This window comes from Anabrus simplex, chromosome 7 (assembly GCF_040414725.1).
Source record: "Anabrus simplex isolate iqAnaSimp1 chromosome 7, ASM4041472v1, whole genome shotgun sequence".
NCBI lineage: Eukaryota > Metazoa > Arthropoda > Insecta > Orthoptera > Tettigoniidae > Anabrus > Anabrus simplex.
In genome coordinates, this window is record NC_090271.1 from 166954434 (window position 1) to 166982009 (window position 27576).

Consider the following 27576-nt stretch of genomic DNA (forward strand, 5'->3'; position numbering starts at 1 on the left):
TGCAGTGCTTCACGTTCTCTGTTAAATGTTGATATTGAAACAGAATTGTATCAATAATGATTTATTTAGTCAAAGTAAGAGTTGAAGTGAACCTAGTGATGATGAAAATATCAATCGTGTTCATGACGACAGTGGCGGTATTGTTTTACCAACAACAGGTGGTGGTGACGGGACTTTATGTTACCATAAATTCCCCCAAATTTGTAGATTCTCATTCTATCCCTGATAAACTACAATTTACTGGGCAAACAGATTTGAAAATAGATATTCCTGACAATTTGTCCGGCCCCGCGGTGTAGGGGGCAACACGTCCGCCTGTCACTTGGCGGCCCCGGGTTCGATTTCCACCCAGGTCAGGAGTTTTAAATTGTAAATGATTAATATCCCTGGCCTGGGGATTGGGTGTTTTGAGTCGTCCTTAACGTTCCTTTTCTCACATTCAACACTCTACTCTTCTGCAATTACACTTACACGCAGGTTCCTATATATTGTGGAAGTAGTGGCAAAAGATCTGCGGAGATCAATGCCATGAACAAAAAATAAAATCCTGACAATTTTATGGACCTGGAGTTCTTCAAAACAATTTTTTCAAGTGATTTTTGTATTGATTTCCGTTAGCGACCTCTTCCCAATCTACAAGGAAGTTACCAGTTCGTGGACCTTCATATGGCTGCCTTATTTTTCACTGTGTTGGGAAAATGTATAGAGCAAAATTAACCATATGATATTTTTGTCTAAAATCAACCATAAGGAGAGATACATCAAGTTTTATTCTTTAGGCCCCTTCTGAAGGACCCACTCCCGGTAACATTTTTGGACAACTTGTAACTAAGATTCTACCTGACCTATTTTGAAACTGTAATTCTAAGTTTCATTAAAAAATAAACCCATCTTTTTTCCTCTGATGCTGTAACAGACAGACAGACAGACAGACAAATATTACTGGGAAAAGATATAGAACAGTAATTCACATAGAACAGTAATTCACCATGAGCTATTTTTGTGTGAAACCAACTAACCATAAGAGAGATACATTTAGTTTTACTCTTCAGGCCCCTTGTGTAGCACCCCCTCCTGATAAAATTTTTGGACAACTTATAACTAAGATCCTTCTCAACCTTTTTTTTTTTTTAATAATTGAAATACCTTGTTTCATTAAAATCACCCATCCATTTTCCAGAGATGCTGTAACAAACGTAGACAAATATTAAACTGAACTCGACATAAGTCATTACTAGACCTTGGATTTTAGGCAAAAGCCTATTTTGTTCCTTAAGAAATTACTTAAATGAAGTTGTATTTACACATTTCATGTATTTATAAGGTTAAAAACGGTTATTCTATAGTGCCTAAAAATGCCTAAATTATTGTTAGAATTTATATTTGCCTACATTCCTATAATTCCTATTTTTATCCCTAAATCGATTAAAAAACTTTCAGTTTATTCCGAGAAACTAATATATTTGCCAATTTGTTTTAAGTATCTTGAACAGTATATACTTGAAATACTTTTCATACAAAATCTTAACATCGGGAAGCTGTACACCGTACATCCGGAAGTCCTTAAGGACCTCCCACTGTACGTGAGCCTAATCTGTGTCATAAATTTCCATTCACCTGCTGAAAATAAGAAAGTGTCAGCTTCCAAGTCGTCTTTAATTCAAAGGTTACAGGAGCTTCCCCACTAAACATCGGAAGGTAAAATAGTATTCTATGACATTGCCATTAATGCTTTCACGGCCCGTGCTTATAGACATGATATTATATAGGCTTTTGGGCTTGTGCCATGTCAAGAAAATAAGGTGAAATTCTTAACGTTTCGCAGAAAACTGTGCTTTGCGTCCTCAGAAGAATTCTCGACTGTCCATGAGAAAGGCTTCTTAAACAATGACACTTTTGAATTTGGAACGTTATAATAGAAATAGAAGTGGAAATGGTACGTTCATTCACCACCAGGTGGCACCCAGGACGTGGCACAACGCTAGCGTTGGAAGCAGAAGCTGACGGAACCATCACAACCAGACTAAGCGGTTCACATAATGTGTTTGCGTAACATATGACAGGTGTAAGACATAGACATAAGCCTGGAATGAAACATCTGGCGACGAGGAACGTACGAATTTGGATGTAAAAGTGGGGACAATTTGTCCTTGGTCTTACTCAGACTGTGAGCAATTTTAGTGGTGCCACTAAAATACGAAATTCCCTGTACGTGCGGTAAAGTATACATCGGCCAAACATGCCGGTCCATTGGGGCCCGTGTCAAATAACATGAACGTAATATTTGTCTCAACCAACCTGACAAATCGGCAATACCTGAGCATGCTCTATCGTCGGTTCATGATCTCATGTTCCAAGATGCTCGAGCTCTTACCCACACTAGACACTACAGGTCCAGGATTATACGGGAAGCTGTGGAAATACGCAGAATCCTAACAATTTCAAAAGGACACCAGCTATCAATTAAGTAATACCTGGTTGCCAGCCATTAAGAATTTACGTAGGTAGTTCCCTTCCCTGCCTCTTTACTAGTGTTATTTTGTCTCGGACGCAGAGTACAGTTTTTCGCGAAACGTTGAGAATTTCACCTTATTTTCTTGACACGGCACAAGCCCAAAAGCCTATACAATATCATGTCTACAGTATTCTATGACGTTTGTAGCAAAGAGGGGAGTGAAATTTATTTTATGTATCCACTCCCCCCTAAAGAGTTATCATCAATTTAGCATAATTATAATAATGGCATTTTAATTGATAAATGTCTTAAAATATATAAAATTGAATCTGCCTAAAATGTATTTTGGAACCTATTTATTTCACTTTTGAGAGCCTATTTTAGGCACCTGAAATAAAAATGTTAGTACCTAAAAATCCTAGGTATGTTCATTACAATGATGTCAGTATTCTTATCAGAATACAATGTTACCGAGCGAGTTGGCTTTGCGGTTAGGGGTGTGGAGCTGTGTGCTTGCATTCAAGAGATAGTGGGTTCGACCCCTACTGTCGACAGCTCTGAAGATGGTCTTCCGTGGTTTCCCATCTTCTCGCCAGACAAATGCTGGGGCCACAGCCACTTCCTTCCCAATCCTAGCCCTTCCCTATCCTATCATCGCCATAAGACCTATCTGTAATGTAAGAAAAAAAATTAAATCAATATAAACTGACTGGAATGTTGCAGTTAAAAGCAATGCTATCATTTGAAATGCTCAATCAGATGGAAAACAGCACAGTTTCTCGCTTTTAATGAACAGCATTGTGCTGGTTTTCTCTCAGTGCCAAGTTCCAGAGCTGGAATGACCAGGCTGCGGACAGCCGTGAACACTTCTCTGCCGCATTCCGTTAAGTGCACACACTCCTCATTCATATCAGCATCCCAGAGTAGGGATCGAATAGCTGCAGTGTTATGATGAGTCAGTGCGTTACGTTCCAGTAATTATCAGAACATTTATGAACCAGAGAAATGACATGCTAAAAAAAGAAAGTTATCTAACTCCCCTGCTACCTCCTGCCAGTATTCAGGCAGGCTGTTTTATTTAGAACATAACAACAAACCCATGTTTACAAAGAAAAGGATTTATTGCATCCTCCTATTCAGTACATATATATATATCTATCTTTAGATGGAGTAATTCTAATCAGACTTGTTTCAGCTCACTTTTGAGTCATCTTCATTGAAAATGTGTGACATACTGAATTTTCAGACTAAGAGGTTCTTAACCTTTCTGCTACCTCACATTGTATGAACTTCATCACGTTGCACATATTTTTATACATTCTTTCTCATTGTTTTTTTAATAACATTCTTTTAACATTAGTCATTTAGTTTTTGACATTCTCACTGAAGATGGCTCAAAAGTGAGCCGAAACATGTCTGATTAGAATTACTCCATCTAAAGATTGATATAAATTTATTGAATAGGATGACGCAATCATTCCTTTCCTTTGTAAAGTGAAAACCGTCAATACAGAATCATTTTAATATCTTGTAATAATAAACCCATCTATCGGAGAGGAGTGGCAGCAGAAGGGACAAAGCACATCACAACAAACAATGGTCATTCTAATGTTACTGTTGATCATTTGTATGACCTTTCGATATTGTAAGCCTTCACATTTATTTTTCTTCTGACTCTGTGATATTAGGGCATTTGATGTAAAAGGAAGTCCTTCTTTCATGACAGCCTGTTGTCTTATTATTCAAGCAATCGTTCCTTTATGATTATCTTCTCAGTCTTGTAATCATCTTCTCAATTTTCCTTCTCAGTATAGACTGATGACCATGCGGTTTTACACCTTAAGACAATCATGACAAAAACCATTGTCAGTTAATGCGATTGAACAATATTTCCATGTTAGCGATATTTGGGATTGATATGGAGTAAGCAACAAAAGATTCAATTCATGAATTCTATTATCGTAGCTGGTATGGAAAACTGTATAAGACATAAATGATCAAAAACTGCATTCTCTATAATTTTTGTATTGTATTTAAAAATTAAATTTTAGGCCTTCCCCTAAACTACCATCTCTCAGCGTGAATAAAATTATTTATAGCCTAAGGTGTAGTGCCTTATTCCCCAATTTTACATACCAGTGAACATTAAATTCTCTTCAGCCATTTTCTCGCTATATACATACATACATACATACATACATACATACATACATACATATACTGAGATGATGGAAAATTAAAAAGTGCACTTCCTTGTCACTGTAGACATGACCTATACAGAACTACCATTTGTTTTTTAATTCTGAGCCATGTACCAACAAAAATCCTATTTATTTATATTTCAGATCTGTATGGATTATAACCTGGTTGTTAAGTCAGCTTACATCTTACCTAATGGATTGTACCTTTACTGTTTCAGAGGTAAATAGACGAGATTACCGAGCATGGTATGGATTAGGACAGACCTATGAAATACTTAAAATGAACTTCTACAGTTTGTACTATTACAAACAGGCCCAGCAACTGCGACCCAATGATAGCCGCATGCTTATAGCCCTTGGAGAGACTTACGAGAAGATGGACAAAATTAACGATGCTCTTAAGTGTTACTTTAGAGCTCGCAGTGTTGGAGACATTGAAGGGACGGCACTTCTAAAACTGGCCAAGTGAGTAACTAGATTGGATTAATAGTAAAAAAAACATGTACTTCTTCTTTTCTTTTAAATAATTTAGTTTTTCTCTTGTTATCTTGGAAATATTTCCTTGTTTCAAACACCGTTATTGTAGTAGTTTTAAACTGCTTACTTCCAGTTTTAATTAAAGATGAATATTTTATGTATCAGATATTTTACCCTGTTAAAATAAACTAATTTTACTCGATTTGGACAAAAACCTGTGACATTAACAATGAAAACTCGAGGAGTAATTTTAAAGGAGTATGTTGAGTGTCGAGTTGAGAAGTGGCTAGTTGTAATTTAGATTTATTCTTATGGAACATATTTCATTACGCAGTTGTCACCATTGTGTAATAATTGCACCTGTATTTATATATAAACTGTTCAGCACTTCATAAAATTTCACCACGTAATCGTCGCATAGATATTTCTGTATATCAAAATCAAGAATTACCGGGCGAGTTGGCCGTGCGGTTAGGAGCGCGCAGCTGTGAGCTCGCATCCGTGAGATAGTGGGTTCGAATACCACTGTCGGCAGCCCTGAAGATGGTTTACCATGGTTTCCCATTTTCACACCAGGCAAATGCTGGGGCTGTAACTTAATTAAGGCCACAGCCGCTTCCTTCCCATTCCTAGGCCTTTCCTGTCCCATCGTCGCCATAAGACTATCTGTGTCGGTGCGACGTAAAGCAACTAGCAAAAAAAAAAAATTATTTAAAAATCTGAAGTAGGTCAATACATTTCTAAAGTAGATTTGTTTTTAATGCCTGCAAGCAACAATAAATGCAATAATTTCCTCATCACCTCCACTGTCACTGCATTAATGAGCATCATACCTTCATCATCCGAAATGTCATCTGCAACTGATTTGTTCATAGCATTCTCAATCTTCTCAGAATTATTCAGCATTTTATGCTACCTATAAAACACGGGGAAAGTCATGTCCTCACTTTCAGAGCTTATACACAAGATTTATGATTTCTATTTTAAATATATCAATCGTATTGTGGGTTACTGTAGTCGTGTCCTTTTTCGTGAACCATGGGCAATGGCTGATTGGCCTAGTAAGTTGTTCTGAGAGTCGGGATACCAGTTGCTATGAAATGGGAATGGGCATCTCGGACATATCCCGACTCATGGCCCTCTGTGTGCTCCGGCCTATATGATTCACCGGTGGTCCGTAATCCATTAGAGGAGAGATCCTCACTGTGACTCTGTGCAAGTAGGATAGCCTCGGATAAAAAAAAAAAAATGATATAGATGTTGATTCCCATAGGGAACCTGAAATATTCATCCTGAATGAGTATATTTATAATACCAATATAAATGGTCTGCTATTGGACATTATAAATTTTCCAACGCTGGCAAGCGGGAATGAGTTAGCTGGAAAATTTGTAATGTTAATAGCGGACCATTTATATTGGTATTGCAAAAAAGAACTCAGAGCAGACAACAACACCCACAGACCCAATGCCAGGTATGATGGCTTACAGCCTGTTGATAGGCCAGGCCTTGCGATTGTACAACAAATTTGGAGAAGACAACACACTTGAATAAATACAATCAGTGTACTGAGTTTGACTGGGAAATGTGAAGATTTAGCAGACATCATGGAGAGAAGGAAAATATTAATCCTAGGACTGAGTGAAACTAAATGGAAAGGTAAAGGGAAGAAGGAGTTGGAGAAGAACTATACCCTTCACTGGACTGGTTACAACAGAGAGATGAGAAATGGAGTAGGATTTCTATCAACAAAATAATTAGATGGTATTACAGAGATCCAGTACACCAGTGAGAGGATTATAAAGGCAACAGTCACCTAGGGAAAAAGAAGCTGACACTGATGCAAATGTATGTCCCTTAGGCAGGTTGCAGTCGAGATGAAAAGAACAAATTTCTTGAAGATCTAGAAGAGACCATCAGTGAAGAGAGGGCAGTCATCATCGGGGACCTCAGTGCACAGCTCGGGACAGACAGGAATAACTATGAGAAAGTGATGGGACCACACAGGCATGGGAGAAGGAATTCAGAGGAGAACATTCCTAGACTTCACATAAGAAACTGTTTGGTAGTATAACATAGTTGGTTCAACAAGAGTCAGTCACAAGATTACCCGATACAGCTAGGATGGACACAGCAAGAATGTCATTGACTATGTCATTACAGATAAAGAAAAAGTAGACTTTTGACTGATGTCAAGGTGATTCCAAGTGAGAACCTCAATAGCGACCACCGGTTGTTAGTAGCAGATCTGAAAGAAATTAATGTATCAAAGATAACAACCAGGAAATTATCTATGATTAAGGTGTAGGAACTACAGCAGATTGGAAAGAGGACCTACTGTCCGGACCGTATAAGAGGATAGCTGTCTACAGAAGAAGTGGAGATTGATGAGGTATACTCCGCATGGCTCTACTTCTAAATTGACATTTAGGCCGATTTTGGCTCTGCCTGGTGGTTGTGTACCGAAGCATAGACATCCAACCAATCCCAACCTGCCATTTATATCGATTTATATCGGCAGAGCACGATCTCGAAACTTAGTTGCCAAGTCTGATATTTACATTCACCACGTGGTTAACCTATCTCGCTCAACGTGTATGGTATTCGGTAGTTTCACGATCTTTTGCATTTTCCTCCCCACGAACCTGCCACGCAGGCGTAGCAGGGGGAGAGGTGCAACTCCCACGTGGCGCGTCCCAGGTGGCGGATAGGGGGGTCCTAACCGGCTTGCCGGCGGACTTGAGGGAAATAAAATACCTCTCGTGGACCAAACACACTACCCCCTGCGGGTGGGGGACGCACATGTAGAATACACCCGCGGTATCCCCTGCCTGTCGTTAGAGGCGACTAAAAGGGGCGACCAAGGGCTGACTGAATTAGAACCATGAAACTAATTTTGAATCGTACCATCACGCGGGGAACACCATAGGTTGCCTGTACTTGCGAGTAGTACCACTAAATTCGGTACGAAATAGGTTTGTGATTAGTAGCAGTTAAAGCCTGGCCTGGTGGATTCCAGTACGCGTGCCTCGTACCCATGTGTGCAACAGCGCGGGTCTGGGCGTAGCCTGTGAGTTGTACCACTATATGAGCAGCACCGTGGGTCTGCGTTGCCTGTGATTAGTACCCACTATGTGAGGAACACCACGGGAATACCGGCGCCCGTGTTTAGTACACCTAGGTGGGGAACCTTCTCGGTTTGCGTTGACTCTGAGTTGGGCCATTGTGTGAGACACACCATAGGTCTGCGTTACTTGTACGTATTGCAATACTTGTGAGTAGTACCATCTTTTGTGGAACACTGTGAGTCTTTGCTACTTCTGATTAATACCCCAACATGACACATACCATGGTTCTATTTTACTCGCGACATGTACCATTCTGTGGGGCCTTAGACGTGGATTTTGCACCCCTTTTAGACACCAAGCATCATTGTGCTTTATAAGTGGTTCCTTGGTTGGTAATAATGTTATTTTCGATCTGTATTGAGTCCGATCCACTGGTTTTTGTTTGTTTGTTTTGTGTTTTGTTGGGTTCCTGTCCATCCATTCATTCTTCATGCCATATTTTATTTTTATTTTGGTCAGTGGATGCCTTTGCAATTTTTGTTCTTTCATTTCGTACCATTAGGGGCCGATGACCTTTGATGTTAGGCCCCTTAAAACAACAAGCATCATCATCAGCATTTTCCTCCAGTAATTAGTGTTTTTTCATATAAGTTTTATCTCTCTAGAATAGTATAGTATAGCGTAGTTTACAGTTTAGCATAGCATAAGTACAGTATAGGTTTAATTATTAAATAGCTGTAGTTTTATTGATGTCCATGTATCAGTGTACTTAGTTCGTCGTGTTTACCATGTCTCAGTGTAGTTCGGGAAAGACAAGTGGCAAGAAATTGAGAGGTGTGGGACAAGGCACGCCCTTGAGAAGCCAGGCCCGTGAAATTGTGTCCAACGTGCGCGAGTACTTTGAGAAAGAAAAGGAGAACGGTGCTACATTTCTTCCTTTAGCACAAGCTGTACAGAGAACTGCCGACGCTACCAAAGTAAGTAAATACACAGTAGTGGCAGTTGGAAAGGAGAAATACCAGGCTGAGGAACAATCTCCTGGATCCTCTAAGTTTGAAACGCCGGGTAAGAAAATGAATCGGGCCAAACCAGTGACGAACTTGGACAGTTTGGAGAAAGATGCCATTCGTCGTCATATTTATGACTACTTCCGCAGAAAAGACCACCCTACTCTTGCGAAGCTACGTGAGTCTCTGAAGGGAAGCAAACTGTTTAATAGAAGCAAGACTTCACTGAATGTTGTGGTAAAGGAACTGGGATTCCGTTACAAGAAATTAAACGGTCGGCGAGTGTTAATGGAGAGAAGTGATATTGTGATGTGGCGCTGCCGGTTTTTAAGAGACGTTATGAAAGAAAATTTTGATTTGATTGTTTCTGTTTCTTCTTCCAAGACTATATACTGATTTTTATTAAATTCTGTTAACCCATTTTCTCGTGGCTCGGCGTTCATGTAGACTTAGCGACAAAAATTGAAATTCATGAATATCTGTGTTATCATAGTTGGTAGGGTAAAAATGTATAAGACATAAATGATCGGAAATTTAATTCTATGTAATTTTAGTTATGTAATATTTATCGATAGGGCCACTAATAATATAAAAATTTAAGAATTGAATTTTAAGCCTTCCCCTAAACTACCATTTCACTCAGCGTGAATAAAATTATTTATATCTTAGATTGTAGTGGCTCATCCCCCGACTTTACATACCGACTTTCATGAAATTATCTTCAGCTTTTTTCTCTATGCGTGCACATACATACATACAGACAGACAGACAGACAGACAGACAGACAGACAGACAGACAGACAGAAATTACGGAAACGTAAAAAGTGCATTTCCTTGTTACTGTGGACATGACTGATACAGAAATACCATTTTTTTCTAATTGTGAGCAATGTACAGACAAAACTCTTATTTTATATATATATATAGATATTTGTGATATACGTCATCTTCAATACGGAACCAAAATGAGATTACTTCACGTGTTCCTACATTTCTTTTGAAGCCAAATTGTCTTTCCCCAACTCAACGTCAACTCGTTTTTCAATTTTTCTGAAAATAATACGTGTTAAAATTTTGCAGGCATGAGATACTAAACTAATGGTGTGGTAGTTTTCACACTTGTTAGAACCGGCTTTCTTGGGAATAGGTATAACAACATTCTGCTGAAAATCTGATGGCACTTGTCCTGTCTCATACATCTTACACACTAAATGGAATAACCAAGCCATGCTGGTTTCTCCTAGGGCAGTCTGTAATTCAGAGGAAATATCGTCAATTCCAGGTGCCTTGTTCATATTTAGGTCTCTCACAGCTCTGTCAAATTCTGATCTCAAAGTTGGGTCTCCCATTTCATCAACAGCCTCTTCTTGTTCCAGAACCAAATTATCTACATCTTTACCCTGATACAACTGTTGGATATGTTCCTGCCATCTTTCTGCTTTGTCTTCTTTCCCTACAAGTTGTTTTCTGTCTGAGCACTTAATATTCATACACTTAGATTCCCTTTCTCCAAAGATTTCCTTGATTTTCCTGTATGCAGTTTCTACCTTTCCTAGGACCGTACAACCTTCGTCATCCTTGCACTTCTCCTTCGGCCATTCTTCCTTAGCTACCTTGCACTTTCTATCCACTTCATTCTTTAATCACCTGTATTCTTTTCTGCCCTTTTTATTTCTAGCATTCTTGTATTTTTGTCATTCATTAATCAGGTCTAGTATCTCCTGAGTTATCCACTGATTCTTAGTTGATCTTTTCTTCCTTCGTAACATTTCTTCAGCAGCCCTACTGACTTCATTTTTCATGACTATCCACTCTTCCTCTATTGTGTTTCCTTCAGCCTTTTCATTTAGTCTTCGTGCAACATGTTCCTTGAAACAATCCCTCACACTCTTTTCTTTCAACTTGTCTAGATCCCATCTCCTTGAATTCCTTACTTTCTTCAATTTCTTCAACTGCAGATGGCATTTTATGACCAATAAGTTGTGGTCAGAGTCCATGTCTGCTCCTGGGAAAGTTTTGCTATCCAACACCTGGTTTCTGAATCTCTGCTTAAATATAATGAAGTCTATTTGATACCTTCCAGTGTCTCCAGGTCTCGTCCATGAATACATCCATCGTTTGCTGTGTTTTAACCAAGTATTGGCAAGGACTAAATTATGATCAGTGCAGAATTCAACCAGCCGACTTCCTCTTTTGTTCCTTTGTCCCAATCCAAATGCTCCTACCTTCTCTTCCTTGGACTACCACTGCATTCCAGTCTCCCATCACAATTAGATTCTCATCACCTTTTACATATTGTATTAAATCTTCTATCTCTTCTTATATACTTACGATTTCCTCATCATCTGCTGAACTAGTAGACATATAGACTTGCACTATTGTGGTGGCCATTGGTTTGGTGTCTATCTTCATGACAATAATTCTTTCACTATGCTGGCTGAAGTAACTTACCCGCTGCCCTATTTTCTTATTCATTATTAAACCAACTGCTGCATTTCCCCTGTTTGATTTTGTGTTGATAATTCAGAAGTCGCCTGACCAAAAATCCTGTTCTTCCTGCCAACTTACTTCACTTATACCAACTACATCTAACTTTAGTCTATCCACCTCTCTTTTCAGATTCTCTAACCTACCACAACGATTCAAACTTCTAACATTCCACGCCCCGACTCGCAGAATGTCAGTCCTCCTGATGATTGCCCCCCTCTTCTGTAGTCCCCACCCGGAGATCCGAATGGTGGACTAGTTTAACTCCGGAATATTTTACCTGGGAGGAAGCCATCATCAGTACACCCACCATTCATACATTCATTCTTCTTACAAGGTACAATATGTATTTCTGTTATTAATAATTTCTTTGCCGGGCTGAGTGGCTCAGACTATTGAGGTGCCGGCCTTCTGACCCCAACTTGGCAGGTTCGATCCTAGCTCAGTCCTGTGGTATTTGAAGGTGCTCAAATACGTCAGCCTCATGTCAGTAGATTTACTGGCACGTAAAAGGACTCCTGCAGGACTAAATTCTGGTGCCTCGGCGCCTCCGAAAACCGAAAAAGTAATGAGTGGGACATAAAGCCAATAACATTATTACTATTAATAATTTCTTGCTTTATTATGTGAAAAATAACACGGGTATAAATCGGTCATTTAATGCAGTTGCTCTTTGCAAGGTCAAGGAATAAAATAACATAGTCGGCTAAAGCATAACATGAATGTAAAATGCCTACTGTCCAGCTACACGGCTAAGTGGTTAGCAGGATGGCCTTTGGTCACAGGCATCCGGGGTTCAATTACCGGCAGGGTCGGAAATTCTAACCATAATTGGTTAATTCCCCTGGCACGGGGACTGAGTGTATGTGCCATCTTCATCATCATTTCATCCTCATCATGATGTGCAGGTCGCCTATGGGAGTCAAATCAAAAGATCTGCACCAGGCCTCTCTGGAGGCCGCACATCATTTCATTTCAATTGCCTACTAAAATCTGATGAATTCAGTAATACACGTAAGCAAAACAGTACCATGACAGCTGACGGCAAGTCTAGACACAGTATGATTCAACGCTGTCACCAAAATAAAGCTCACTAAATTGACAACTAAAATATACACACACAGAATGTGCCTCGTACACAGCATTCAATCTGAAAAAGATGTGGACTGCAAATGCTCAGATATGAAACACACAGTGAAATGGAAATTGCGTGTAGCTTTTAGCGCCGTGAGTGTCCGAGGACAAGTTCAGCTCTCCAGATGCAGGTCTTCTGATTTGGCGCATGTAGGCGATCTGCGTGTCGTGATGAGGATGAAATAATTATGATGAAGACGACACATACACCCATCCCCCATGCCAGCAAAATTAACCAATTTTGGTTAACATTTCTGACCCTTCCAAGTATCGAACACAGGATCCCTGTGACCAAAGGCCAGCACACTAACCATTTACCCATGGAGTCGGAGAAGCACACAATAAGGAATGGACATTCAAATCACGTGCTTTCTAATTTACCAAAGATGCACTTCCTGTAATAATGTACAAGTAATAGATTCAATATTGACTTAGTACAATTTTGAAGATCCGTTTGTGCATCATGATCTCGGGTATCCTGTAGCACAAATATAAGCTGCGGTTTCTATCACCAGCATGCACTCACTAAACGTCTATGCTCAATACTAATGTGCCTTCCTCAAAAGATGAAACACGGAACAGCATGTTTAATCAATAAGCAGACTTAAATCACTGAGATGAGTTCGGCATACGACCACTTAATGAGTATATCCAATGACACTTGTAACAATAAACATCGCGATATACTGCACATAATTCAGTAGAAGAATCTGTGCTACCTACATTCACATTCCGTGTACGAAGATCCTATCTGTTCATCTATCATCATACATTCCCTTATTAATTCAAACATTCATATGTTTTCCAGAATTCACTAGCCTCTCTCAAATGTTGTTTGTCCAACCCTTGTCCTTTCTCTCTACAGGGTCAGGTTTGAGGTGAGACGAATCTGTCGTGGCAGGTTTTTATGACCGGATGCCCTTTCTGATGTCAACCTCATCAGAGGAGTTACTGAGATTAAATGAATGACGTGATATATGATAATAAGATGGGAGAGGATGAGACCCGCTGCCGGCACATAGCCTACTCCTGTTGTATAGCACCAAGGGGTCTGCTCAATACTTAATGTCTCCATTGCAAGTGGCTAATCTCATGTTTTAATAATGTATGTATAATACATTATAATGTATTCAACAGGTTGATTAGAATTAAAACTTTGTTATTACAAATTAATGTCTCTATCTGACGGACGAATCACCATCAACAGCATCATATGCCCTCACTCCATATGAGCACTGCAGAGAGGTTTGGAATTTAATCCAGGCTTTTGGCATGCAATCCAGTGATTACCCTGCCAGCCAACATTCTGATGGTGAACATTTTTTCGACCAATGGGATTCGAACCAGCTAACCACAGTCTATTATTAGAAGATATTACTCCATATACTATATCATCAAAGAGCCCTTTTGTAACCATTTACTGTTGTTTGAGGACTCTGCATTTATATTATATCCTTGTAGACTCAAGAATGATCCTTTATTATTGTTGTTGTAATTATTATTATTATTATTATTATTATTATTATTATTATTATTATTATTGTTGTTGTTGTTGTTGTTGTTATTCGAAGACTCTATCTGTGTAACAGAAACTCTTAAAAATGACATTATATGCAATCCACATATATACCGGTAAACCTTTTATCAGTCACTGAAGAAATGTGTCCCAGTTACATTACTATTCATGTCTCATAATCCTGCCGTAAGTATAACCTACTCATGGTCTTAAATTTGCATGTATCTCGAATACCTGGCAAGTTCTAATTCAACATTTCCACCACAGCTTTTCATTTGAAGATCGTAGTAAAAAATGTGTAAGAACTTAACCATTCCCATTCTGAAATAAATAAATAAATAAATAAATAAATAAATACACTTCCACATATCGGTCTTTCAATTCAGAAGATTATCTACCCAAATTGAATTGTCACAATTATGACTCTGTCTCAGTTAAAAGATCCATAACTTTACACATTCTTCTTCTTGTAGTGCCTTCTCCATTACTGGTGACAGCGAAGTCTGCACAATTTTCGGCTGTCATCACCAGTATACTCAAATCTGGTCCTGTCCAGCCCCGTAAGTTCCTCGGCCAAAAGTGCTTCCTTCAACCGCCACCTCGATAACCATCAACTTTATCCTGGATGATCAATTGTAATAGGTTGTACTAATCATTCCTCATAATATTCCCAAGGTCTGTCTTTCTTTTCTTGATTGTGCGCACCAACATTTGTTCTCTCCTTATGCGCCTGAGTAAGACACCATTATCGACATAATGTCCTTTAAATTTAAGAATTTCATTTTTAAGTCTGCATTGAACCGGGAAGAATAGATAGGTAAAATTTAAAATCCACCTTTTCAATACTAATATTAAACCAAATCTATATATATATCTATATATATACAGTATATATAAAATAAGAGTTTTGTCTGTACATTGCTCAGAATTTGAAAAGAATGGCATTTCTGTATCGGTCATGTCCATAGTAACAAGGAAGTCCATTTTTTTACTTTTCCGTAATGTCTGTCTGTATGTATGTACACGGATCACGAGAAAACGGCTGAAGAGAATTGAATGAAAATCGGTATGTGAAGTCGGGGGGGGGGGGTGAGCCACTACAATCTAGGCTATAAATCATTTTACTCACGCTGAGTAAAATGGTAGTTTAGGGGAAGGCCTACAATTTAATTCTCAAATATTTATATTATTTGTGGTCATATCGATAAATACTACGTAACTAAAGTTATATAGAATTAAATTTCCGTTCATTTATGCCATACATTGTTACTGTACAGGCTTTGATAACACATACATTCATGAATTTGTATTCTTGTTGCCAAGTCCATATCGACACCGAGCTACGAGAAAATGTGTCAACAGAATTTCATGAAAGTCGGTATATAGAGTCGGGGAATAAAAAACTACAGTCTAAGTTATAAACAGTTGTATTCACCCTGGATGAAATTGTAGTTTAAAGGAAGGCACCTCAAATTTAATTTTTAAATACGGGTACCTATGTTATTGGTCCTGTCGGAAAGGACTACATAACAAAAGTTATAGAGAATACAATATAGAGCCTTTTATGTTTTATTCAGTTTTACTGTAACGTCTATGATAAGATTGATATTTCAAAGTACGAAGAAAACTAAATGTGAAGGCCTACAATATTGAAAGACCATAACATTGATCAACAATAACATTACATTGACCATTGTTTGTTGTGATGTTCTTTGTCTCTTATGCTGCAGCTCAACTCGGGTAGATGGGATTACTGCTGTGTACCAAGCATATCAGCCTGACTGAATATTGGTGGGAAATAGCTGAGGAGTTAGAAAACTTTCTTCTTTAGCATGTCATTCTTCTGGTTCATACATTTTATGATACCGCTGGTACGTAACACACTGGTTCATCATAGTATTCCAGCTATTCGACCCCTACTCTGACACGCTATTTTGAATGAGCAGTGTGCACACTTAAGGCAGAGCCTCTCTTACTACTACTACTACTACTACTACTACTACTACTAGTAGTAGTACTAGTAGTAGTACTTCGTACTTTGAAATATCACTCTTATCATAGTCGTTACAGTAAAACTGAATAAAACATAAAAGGCCCTATATTGTATTCTCTATAACTTTTGTTTTGTACTACTACTACTACTACTACTACTACTACTACTACTACTACAGTAGTATGATGACCTGGTCTAGAATTACAATTTAGGCATATTCCAAATTATAGCACAAACAATTCACTAAATAACTCAAAATTCAACCCTGAAAACAGCCATTTCTTAAAAAGAGCTTCTTCCTCTTCACTCTTATTAAATTCTACATTCATTTTATTCTAAATTAGCAGCGAAGAGGGGGTTTCTCCTCTGGATTGGAGGAAAAATTTGCCTCCAAGTCAGATAGATTTTTCCACGGCCAGTGTAGTGAATTGAGATTTTCCGACTCATCGGGTACTCCTAGGAAACATATTAGTAAATGGGCATAGTTTTTGCCCTGCGACTCTCCACTATACGACACCCCCCCACTGAAAAAAGACTTAAGAGTGTTCACAGATCACGGCTGTTTGCGGCCTGGTCATTCTAGCTCTCGAACTTTAGACTGTTAGAGCGGCAGCGTATTATTGTTTGAAAGTGAGAAAATGTGTTGTTTTTCATTTATCGAGTATTTCATGTGAAATGATTGCTTTTACTCGCGCCATTCCTACTGACGTCATTTTACTGACCTACTGTGTGTTCATTTCAGTTGGGAAAAACCACTTAAACAGTCTTTCTGAGGATGGAGAGTGAGAGTGAGTGAGTGAGTGTCTGCTATTATAATGAAATTCTCCAACCTGATTGTGACTGATGGTAGGCAAGTGGGCCTACCATTACAATGAGTATTCCCTAACGCAGTCTTCATATAAGAAAAGGTGTTCGGTGATTCTTCCGTCGCGTTTCTAGGGTAACGTTAAGAGCTATGCAATTTAATACAGTCTTGCTCACAACGTGTACACTAGCTAACGTACAATTCTGTATACAATGTAGAATTCCATAGCAAAGCACGGGTATATCAGCCAGTAAATTATAACATTTACTTGGAACTAGTTTCTACGTTGGTAAGCGTTCATCTTCAACGAAATATGAGAACAGACAATCGTAAATATACATACCTTTATTAAGTCAGTGCACATATAAACACTCTTAATATGGAACTTATGATGCCCCAAAAAGTATCTGGAGAATAAAACTTCAAATAATCACAATTTCAAAATCTTGAAGTCACACTTAGAATGACACTTAACACAATATAATTCTTTTCACTCAAGTTAGAACTTTGAAAGTATTGAGTTCGACTTAGAACTGTAAGAATCTCAAATAAATAAAAAGTCTTGTCATAAATGAAATGTTATGCAAAGGTCGACCCACATATGTCATTCCTCATTGTTTCCAGCAAAGTTGTGTAAAATTGGCAGATGTCAAACCTTTGCAACTGATTGCCATAATGTTTAGCCAAACAACTTGTCGATGCCAGGCACCAGTACTTTTCAACACATCATATGCCTCTGGTTTTCCAGCCAGCAGTTTCAAAATCGTTTCCCATTTCAATGACGGTCCCAAATTGTTTGAAAACATCTTTGGGATTATGATTGTTTCCTGTTTCTTCAAAACTTGCTCGATTCTACCAAAAACCTGATCACTCGTCAAAAGGAATGCCCTGTTACCAGGTACAGTAAAACCTCATTAACCCGGACCAGTTTTGAAAAAGAAATTATGTTGTTTAGCATAGTAAATGAAGACTTGTTTTATAGACGATAATTAGCTATTCTCAGTAGGTACTTTAGTTGAATTCTCTTGCCAGTAGACAAGTTCATTGCACTCACCCCACCTACTGTTGCTATGCAGCAGACTGGTGACTCAACCCTCTCCTTCCCCAACCCGCGCCTCTCACTTGACATTGACCAAGGAACAATGTTCTTCAGATGCACTGCAATCTCGGTAGTGTTCACTAGATTTCCTAGCATCACGCTCAAGGTACAGTATTGTTGTGCTGTTTCATTTGCTTGTCTGCGATGGCGACAAAACGTAAAAACATTGTTGTGACTATGGAAAAAAGGATGGAAGCATTGACAAGAATTGATAAGGGAGAATCGTTAAAGAACATAGCTGCTGAGTTTGGAGTAGGAACATTGACCGTATCTGATTGGAAAAAGAACAGAAAATGCGTTGAAGACTTTTGTTTCAACATGTTTTCTAAGGACAGTTTGCATAATCAGTGTAAAGCAAAAACTGCTAAAGTAGAAACTCTGGATGAAGCGATGTTTGCCTGGTTTTGTGCTGAAAGAGAACGTGGTTTGCCGATTTCTGGACCCATCTTCCAACAGAAAGCATTGAGTTTGAACAAAAAGTTGCCCTATGGACATCTAAGTTTTACAGCTAGCCAGGAATGGTTTGACAGATGGAAGAAACGGCATGGAGTGTGTCAACTTACAATCATTGGGGAATGCTTGTCAGGTGATGTTGAAGTGGCAGAAAAATTTAAAAAAGAGTTTGAAGACTTTATTAAAAAGGAAGAATTGATGGCAGGTCAAGTTTACAATACCAATGAATCCAGTTTATTTTACCAGATGTTGCCGAGTAAAATGCTAGCCTCAAAAGTACAAGATTCAGTGAAGGGTATAAAAAGGGGAAGATCGCCTCACCACAATGGCTTGCACTAATCCATCAAGAAAGCACAAACTTCCTCTCCTTATAATTGGGAAGTCTAAAAACGCTCGTGTATTGAAAAATGTGAAACGAGATTCATTGCCTGTCATGTACAGCTCACAAAAAAGTGCTTGGATGGTTAGTGACATTTTCAAACAATGGTTTTTCCAGAATTTTGTATCGTCAGTAAAAAGATATTTGACGAACTGCAGCCTTCCCAACAAGGCGGTTTTGCTGATTGACAATGCACCTTCGCATCTGTCTGTCATTGAACTAGTCAAAGATGATATTTCAGTGACTTTTTACCACCTAATGTAACTTCTCTTGTTCAACCGATGGACCAAGGAGTTCTAGAAAGAATTTAAAAAAGTGTACAAAAGGCAAATGGTAAGTCAACTGGTAGAGAACGAAGGAGAGCATGGTGTGGTAGAGGTGCTGAAATATTTTAACGTAAAGACTGTTATTTATATTATTGCGGAAGTTTGGGACGAGGTTGGAAGAGAAACTGATAAAGTCATGGAAATGTTGTGGTCTGGTGTGTGTGACTTGCCAGAAAACAAGATTGAAGAAGAAGGAAAAAGTAAGTGTGGAAGAAGATTTTATATAAATTTAAAAAAGTATTGTTGGCTGTTCCGATATTGCTTGCAAATCAACAATGGCGGAGGTTATAAACCCATTACCGAGGAACACATTATAGCATCATGCAGTGTTACTGAAAATGAAAATGAAGTGGATTCAGATTCAGACAGTGTTGTTGAACCAGCTGTTGTTATGACACGTGCAGAAACATTAGCAAACTTGGAGAAATTGCTGGTTTATTTCGAGAGTCAAGCCATAACATTCCCAAATGAACTTCTAATGTTAAAGCGGATGGGAGATCACGCTGCTCATATTTGATACACTAAACTGAGACAGCAGAAGCTCACTGCCTTTTTTACTACTGACTAGTTTTAACTATATTGTTTACAGTACAAATACATAGGCTATTACAGTACATACAGAGTATGTGTTTTTAGGTGAAAGTGTGCTGATAATTTCTAAGCTCCATTAAAAATATTTTGGAGATGTACATTTTTTTTAAATCGTTTTTCCGTTATTCTCTAGATAACCTGGATTTTCGTTAATTTGGATCGGCCCTAGTCCCAGTTGATCCGGGTAAACGAGGTTCTACTGTATATCACCTCAATTGATGACAGTGTGTTGGGAGCATTTAGAAACCATCTAGCAAAGGTTGTATTTTGCCCCTGCACCCGTCACACATTAGTCGCAGTGTTTGTATTCCTGTGTTGTCAGTTTGGCTGAGTCTGTGATAGATAGCAAAAGCAATTTCATTGGAGGCCTTGTGATATTTGTTCTCTGCCCATGTATGCATGAAAGTCCTATCCTTAGTCCGCTTCTCTCTTGATGACCCTTGTACAAAGCACAGGTTGTAGATGTACAGCTGACAGCTGAAATATGCAGATTGATCAGGTAAATTTGGTAGTACGGTACTTGTTTCTTCTGACAGTCAAAACTCAAAGTAAGTGTAGTATTTTTCTTCTCTCGAAGTAATGAATAAAAGGCTCTTGCCATCAATTTATGAACTAATTTATTAATGGGGAATGTGCAAGTCACAAGGTTCAGGGCGCTCTAGTGGACTTCCATGAGTTACCGCGCAGGCTAGCGCTGCAAGTTGTTAATTCAAATAGTGAGCAAGGAGCAATAAATCATTGAGGGACATTTAAATTTATGATGGACTTAATGTAGTGAATATAATACCCAAAAGTGAATTAAAAAATACCACGAAAGAGCATGCTAATTCAAACTATATTATACATGTTAAATAACACAATTTTTTTTTCCAATTTATTTATGTTGCATCGACATAGGTAGCTCTTATTGACGATGATGAGATAGGAAAGGGCTAGGCGTCAGCGGATGCAGAGTGGGCTTCGGTCTATAGGTGGCCTTGGCTGGTCCATGGTTCGATGGCTCTGCACTCCGACCCCACCAGCTGAACAGAGGAGGGTTGGCTGCGGCTCTCCCGTGGCTCTACGCCTCTGTATTTGTGAGATGGAGAGGAGCTGGTCCCCACTGTCGGCTGTCCTGAGAATGGTTCCATTCTCCTGCACTGAGGCAAATGCCAGGACAGTTCCTATATAGGCTATGGCCCCCAATTCCCTCACCTTCTCCGAAGGGCTAGAATCGGGAAGAAAACGACCGTGGCCTTAATTATGGTACAGCCTCAGCATTTACCTGGTGTGAAAAAAAGATAAGCTGGACTGAGTGGCTCAAGTGGTTGAGGCGCTGGCCTTCTGACCCGAACTTGGCAGGTTTGATCCTGGCTCAGTCCGGTGGTATTTGAAGGTGCTCAGATATGTCAGCCTCATGTTGGTAGATTTAGTGGCACATAAAGGAACTTCCATGGGACTAAATTCCGGCACCTCAGCGTCTCCGAAAACCGAAAAATTAGTTAGTGGGGCATAAAGTCAATAATATTATTATTATTAAAAAGGATTAATCCCCAAGTGTGTTAAATGGAGGTTAAGACCCAAAAACAAACATACTCCTACCTCCAAAAGTGTTTACGTACAAAGAAGAAATTCCACATGGCGGTATATACTTGTAAATCCTAGATGTAAAATAGGAAATATTTTAAAACATTCCACCCTTAAGGGATTACCTGAGGTTAGCTCCGGAAACAAAATATTCATCCCTCCAAAACCGTATGACTACAAAGTTGTAATTTTACAAGAAGGTTATTCTTTACATCCTAGGTGTCAAAATTTGATGTACTTCAAAACATTTTTACTAATAATGTTATTGGTTTTACGTCTCGCTCACTACTTTTATGGTCATCGGAGACACCAAGGGACCGGAATTTCGTCCCGTGGGAGTTCTTTTACGTGCTGATAAATCTATCGACACGGGGCTGACGTATTTGAGCATTTTCATATACCACTGGACTGAGCCAGGATCGAACCTGCCAACTTGGGTTCAGAAGATCAGTGCCTGAACTGTCTGAGCCACTTAGCCTGGCAAAAATTACTAAATAGAATTAAAACTGATGAAGTTTCAAAATATTTTTCGCAGGAAAGAATTTGGATTTATTTACAGGAAGTGTGAAATTTGGAATCAGCACAAAATTAATTATCGTATGATATGAATTTAGCATTGTAATAAGCAAGGACCAGGAACTCGTTAGATGTTATTAACACCTGCTTTAATACTGACTTATACCACTGTCATTCGCAAGGTGTCAATTATGTTTGAATTATACTTCTGGTATTATTTAACTATACTTATTCCATTTGGTTCATTGCCAATATCCATTTTTGTCTTTCCTTGTTCGTATTGAATGCGAAAAACTTTTTGAGTATGCTGGGATCGCTATAACTTTGTGAATTATAGCAGTTCATTACATGACAGTATCGTTTAGCACAACGACGACATTCCATATTGCCTCCGTGTAAATTTCATGTTACAATATACTGTTATACTGACTAATAACAAATCCTTCCGTGAATGAGCAGCACAGTTGTGCGTTAGTTATACCAGCATGGCCTGCTCGCTACCTCTCTGTTCTGCCACCTTTAGTACTAGTAGTCACTTGCACGCTCCCAATTAGAATGTTACTTTTCTTCAGTGGATCTACTTCATGCGATATTTTTTCATCCAGAGACAAGCAGGTTGAACATACATCTGTGCAAGGGGATCCAAAACCCAAATTGAAATTTTTATTGAAGGCAGTCCGAAAATAAGATTCTATGACTTCAAAATTCTTGTCTTGGGTTTCCTGATTGTACATTCTTGCCATCTTATGAATGGTCGAGTCGGAGGGTAAAAATTGCATGATGCTTCTTGCTGACCTTGTGTAATAAGCTTCAACAAATATAAATATTGTTAAAAAGTTCATCGCAGATTCCTTCTAAGCGAGATACTTGTGGCTGATGCAATCTCCTCCTCTTCTTCCTTCGGGTGAATTCCCTGTATAGCCATACAGTTTTCATTACAAATTGCAGTCTGTGTTTAGTTATGTGTAGTATGTTCAGGAATGCTGCTTGACAGACAGGTATAAGTTCGTTTAGGCTATTCCTAAAATGACACTTCACAGTGAACGTCTTAGGAGTTGGTATTTCATTTTTTGGATGCCTTCCTTTGCATGCAACACATGAGCAACATCTTGTCAAGAATGCGTCTTACATCTGTTTGTCCGGTGTGGCATAAAACTTCTTATGGAAGTCTGCAATCTCGCCCATTTTTACTATTGTGCAGCAGTAGGATTTGTTATAATGCCCACACTTTGAAAAAATCAGCAGGAGTGAAGAAGAGTACACAAAAATACCAAACTTCTATCACAGCTACTCACAAAATTGATAGGTTTGTGTAGGCTTAATATTTTAAAAGCCTTTCTGCACCGATTAAAAAATAAACCACACACAGTAAAACATTGCATTTATAATGTACGAAATTAACCTCAGTTTCTCCGCTGCATTCCTTTTCCATGTGTTGGTCCCATTTTCCCTTCCTTGCTTTTCTCGGCAAAATAGGCTCTACACTGGTATCTATATTTCTATTTCTAACATGTGTATGGTCCAGAATTTGTGTAAAGCTAATTAAATTATAGTAACTTTAAATGATAAACACCAAAAAATATTCCACACGCACGAATGGAGTCAGTCATAAACAATCAGTCACATAACATCTAGCTCACTTCTAATTGGCCAACATGGAGATGGCCATTCCTGCAACTCAAAGCTACATGGAGATTGCCAACTTTGAAACTAACGCATTGTTTTTTAACATTATATTGGAAGATAGTTTTCTGTGGTTTTCCATTTTCACGCGAGGCAAATTCTTAAGGCCACGATCACTTCTTTCCCACTCCTAGCCCTTTCTTATCCCATCGTCGCCATTAGACCTATCTGTGTCAGTGCGACGTAAAAAAAATAATAAATTCACTGTGGATCAATTCCCTGCAGAATGCCTAAGGGTATGTTTACTCTGCAGCTTCGCTGCTGTCACATGGATGCTTGCCCTAGCCCCTCGCTGTTGGCTGTAACCAGGCTGCTCGCCATGGAGCTTTCACCCTGCTGCAGTCCAGCGCGCTCGCTGCTGGCAGCTCTCAGGTGTAGTCGATAATTCAAGACAGCAGAACTGATAGTTAAGGCTGTTTGTATTTTGCATAATTTGATTATAGATATAGAAGGGCTGAACACTTATATTACGAAGGCGTACTTCCAAGGGCTACCCCGTCGAGGAGAAATAATGCAGCTCCAGCTGAAGTGAGGAATGAATTTGAAGATATTTTTAAGGAGTGAGTCGCAGTTCTGTTGGCGAGTGTATCTTACAATAATTTGGTGTACTGAATGTGTAATCAAAAGTGTAAAATGCCTCGCCTGGATTTTTCAGTGCATTTCTACTGCGGGAGTTGATTGAAGAATGAAGTAACAAATGCTTCATTTCGTAATTTAATAGTGTACTTTTTAATAACGTAATGGAGTATCTCATTTTGACTTTAGTTGGGTCTCCTAAACAAAATATATTCACATATTTTTTAACTTCTTTTACGTCCCACCGACACAGATAGGTCTTATGGCGACGATGGGACAGGAAAGGGCTAGGAGTCGGAAGTTATTGGCCGTGGCCTTAATTAAGGTGCAGCCCCAGCATTTGCCTGGTGTGAAAATGGGAAACCACGGAAAACTATTTTCAGGGCTGCCGATAATGGGGTACGAACCCACTATCTCCCAGATGCAAGCTCACAACTGCGTGGCCCTAACCGCACGGCCAACTCGCCCAGTAAATTTATTTACAGTTTGAAAAAAAACTGTTGAAATTACCATAAAAAACAGATGCTTGTAAGAATAAAAGAACAAATTTGATGTAATCCTTCCGCATTCTTTTGCCACTTCATTCCATAGTTTGATGATGCTTGTTGTTTAAAGTGAGCTAACATCTAGGTCATCGGCCCCTGGTGGTACGAGATGAGACGAAATGGATTAAAAGTTATAATTAACCCACTGACTAGGATTAGAAAAATGATAATGATGGGGAAAAATATTACGAATTTAAAATAAGCAGTGGATCTAATTCGCAATGACTTATTTTCCTCTAAAATTAAAAAGAATTAAATGTAATAAAATTGAATAAGGCACTGTGATAGAAGTAAAATAATATATTTAATTCAAATTAAAAATACACAAAGATAGATAATGAATAGGATAAAAGAAAAATTAAAAACAATGGAAACTTCACTTTTAAACACGATAAAACAGGCCACTATCCTTCATAAAACAGGGAGCGAGATCTACTGGCTGCACGCCATCTCGTCACTCCTTTTATCCCATATGAACCTTTCATGATGATCCGCATGCCACTGGTTCCAAATCACATTGCGTTCAAAGACAGGTTCAGATAGGAAGCGAGCAAGTGATCACTGAACGTGTATAGAATGCGAAGAGAAGAAGATTGGGAGAGCGGGTGACCTTGAAAGAACCAATTACAGTCCAAGTTACAGGATAGCTGATGATGTGCCAGGCTCAAAAATCAAACGTGTTTGAGACCATTAATGTGGCGAGGATAGCAGCCAGCAGCGCAGCTAAAGCTGGGCTCCAGGGTAAAAGCACCGATTGAGATCCATTGGTTTGTTTCATCATCACCTAACATCGAGCAGCGAGGCTTGGCGATGTGCCAGCAGTGAAGCTGCAGCATAAACGTACCGTAAGATAGAACCTCTGCCCGTAGGAAACACTTGAACTCATACTGATGACAAGAATACTGCTGATCTCATCGTTCACTTCGTGTGAGAGTGAATTAATCAAGCACATATAAATTTCTAGTCTTCTGTTACTTGGGGAACTTGCATTCCCTTTTGATGTGTTTATGTCCATTTTTTCTTTTTAAGGTCATTTATGTTTGTTGTTTGTTGAATGTATAATTTAAGTTTATTTTTGTTTCCCTTTAATTTGGCATGAGAGGATGGTTGCCATGTTTTACTTCCTGTTAAAAGCAATCACCACCACTACGGTCAATAAGGGTGAAAGATTATGATTTTGCCTTGCCCTTCTGACTACTGTCAGCCAAAAACTCACCAACTCTCAGTCTAGCCCAGTTGTCAACATAAATGCCTTTTGATTACCTGTAACAATCTACCCCTGATCCCATAATACCTTAATATGGCCAACATCTTTTCCTGTGATACACTGTATATGTTTTGTTTTTTCCTTATCAGACTACCCGTGCATAGCCTTCCTGGTGACCATGATTGTTACGGCATCAAGACTATGTGGTCTGTTACCTTGAATAGCTAGGTTGAGTCCTATTGGTCGAGAAAAACTTCACCATCAGAATGTTGGCCGGCAGGGTAGGACGGATGGTGGTATACATATTCTAATCACTAGATTGTGTGCCAAAAGCCTGGATTCAATTCCAGACCTCTTGGCAGTGTTCATGTGAGATGAGAATACATGAGGCTGTGGGTGGTGATTCATCCATCGCATGGGAACGTTAAGTCTTGACCAGACCCCTTGTTGCTATTCAAAAGGTGTAGGCTATCTACTGGCATCGAGTTTCACCCTCTCCCTTCTTACTATCATATATCACGTCATTCTTTCATCATTCTTATTAACTCCTCTGATGAGCTTAATGTCGGGAAGGGCATCCAATCATAAAAACTTACTATAAAGATTCATCTCACTTCTTACTCAACCAAATAGAGAAATGGGGTAAAGGTTTGACCCACATACAGATATATCGATATATCACATTCTTTTAGTATTTTGTCTGTTATTGGAGTTTTTGTAGTTTATATTTCTTGGAGAGAAGTGGAGATTTCAGTTGTTCTTATTCTCACAGGTTGTATGACAAGCAGAATGAGAGCGAGCCTGCAGCACTGGCATACACAGAGTATGTGACAGATTGTGATACTCGGCAAGTTGGAGACAAGAGTGAGTTGAGTCAAGCCTTCAGATACTTGGCTAACTACTACGTTAAGCGGGGGCAGCTGGACGATGCTTACCCCTATGCTCAAAAGTGCCTGGAGTATGAAGAGGTGAGCATAACAGTTGTAGTGCAGTTTCTGATTGTCAGAACTATACAAAACAACCTTCCTCTAACTGAAAACGTTTGAACATAGTATCCTTGCTTCCTGAACAAAATGTATGATACATTCCTGGTCATTGTAAAGACTAGAATCTTCTTCTAATAGCGCTTTTCCCACATCTATGGGGTCGCAGGTGCAAACTCTGTCGCACATGCGGATTTGGCCCTATTTTACAGTCGGATACCCTTCCTGACACCAAACCTATATGGAAGGATGTGATCACAATTGCATGCTTCTGTAGTGGTTGGTAGTGTAGTGCATTGTCTGAATATGAAGAGGAAATTGTTGGGACAAGATAGTTAGATAGATAGATAAGGAATGGGTGAGCCCTGCCTTCTCAGGGCTCCACACGTAGGTCTGTGAAGACCCTGTGTGTCCCTTAAACGGGTTTGCCTAGTCCAGCCCTAGTGCTCCTATAAAGGATACCAGTGTCCGTATGTTGTATTCCTGATGTCTTCCAGGCTCACAAAATG

General features: G+C 39.0%; 1 protein-coding gene across 1 annotated transcript in view; it reads left to right on the plus strand.

Moving 5' to 3' along the window:
- Cdc23 (cell division cycle protein 23) overlaps positions 1-27576 on the plus strand; it is a 291636-nt gene that overhangs the window by 145602 nt on the left and 118458 nt on the right. Inside the window, exons 7-8 of the mRNA XM_067151429.2 lie at positions 4875-5121; positions 26857-27052. Of these exons, the coding sequence (XP_067007530.2) occupies positions 4875-5121; positions 26857-27052 (443 nt within the window). The remainder of the gene's footprint in view (positions 1-4874; positions 5122-26856; positions 27053-27576) is intronic.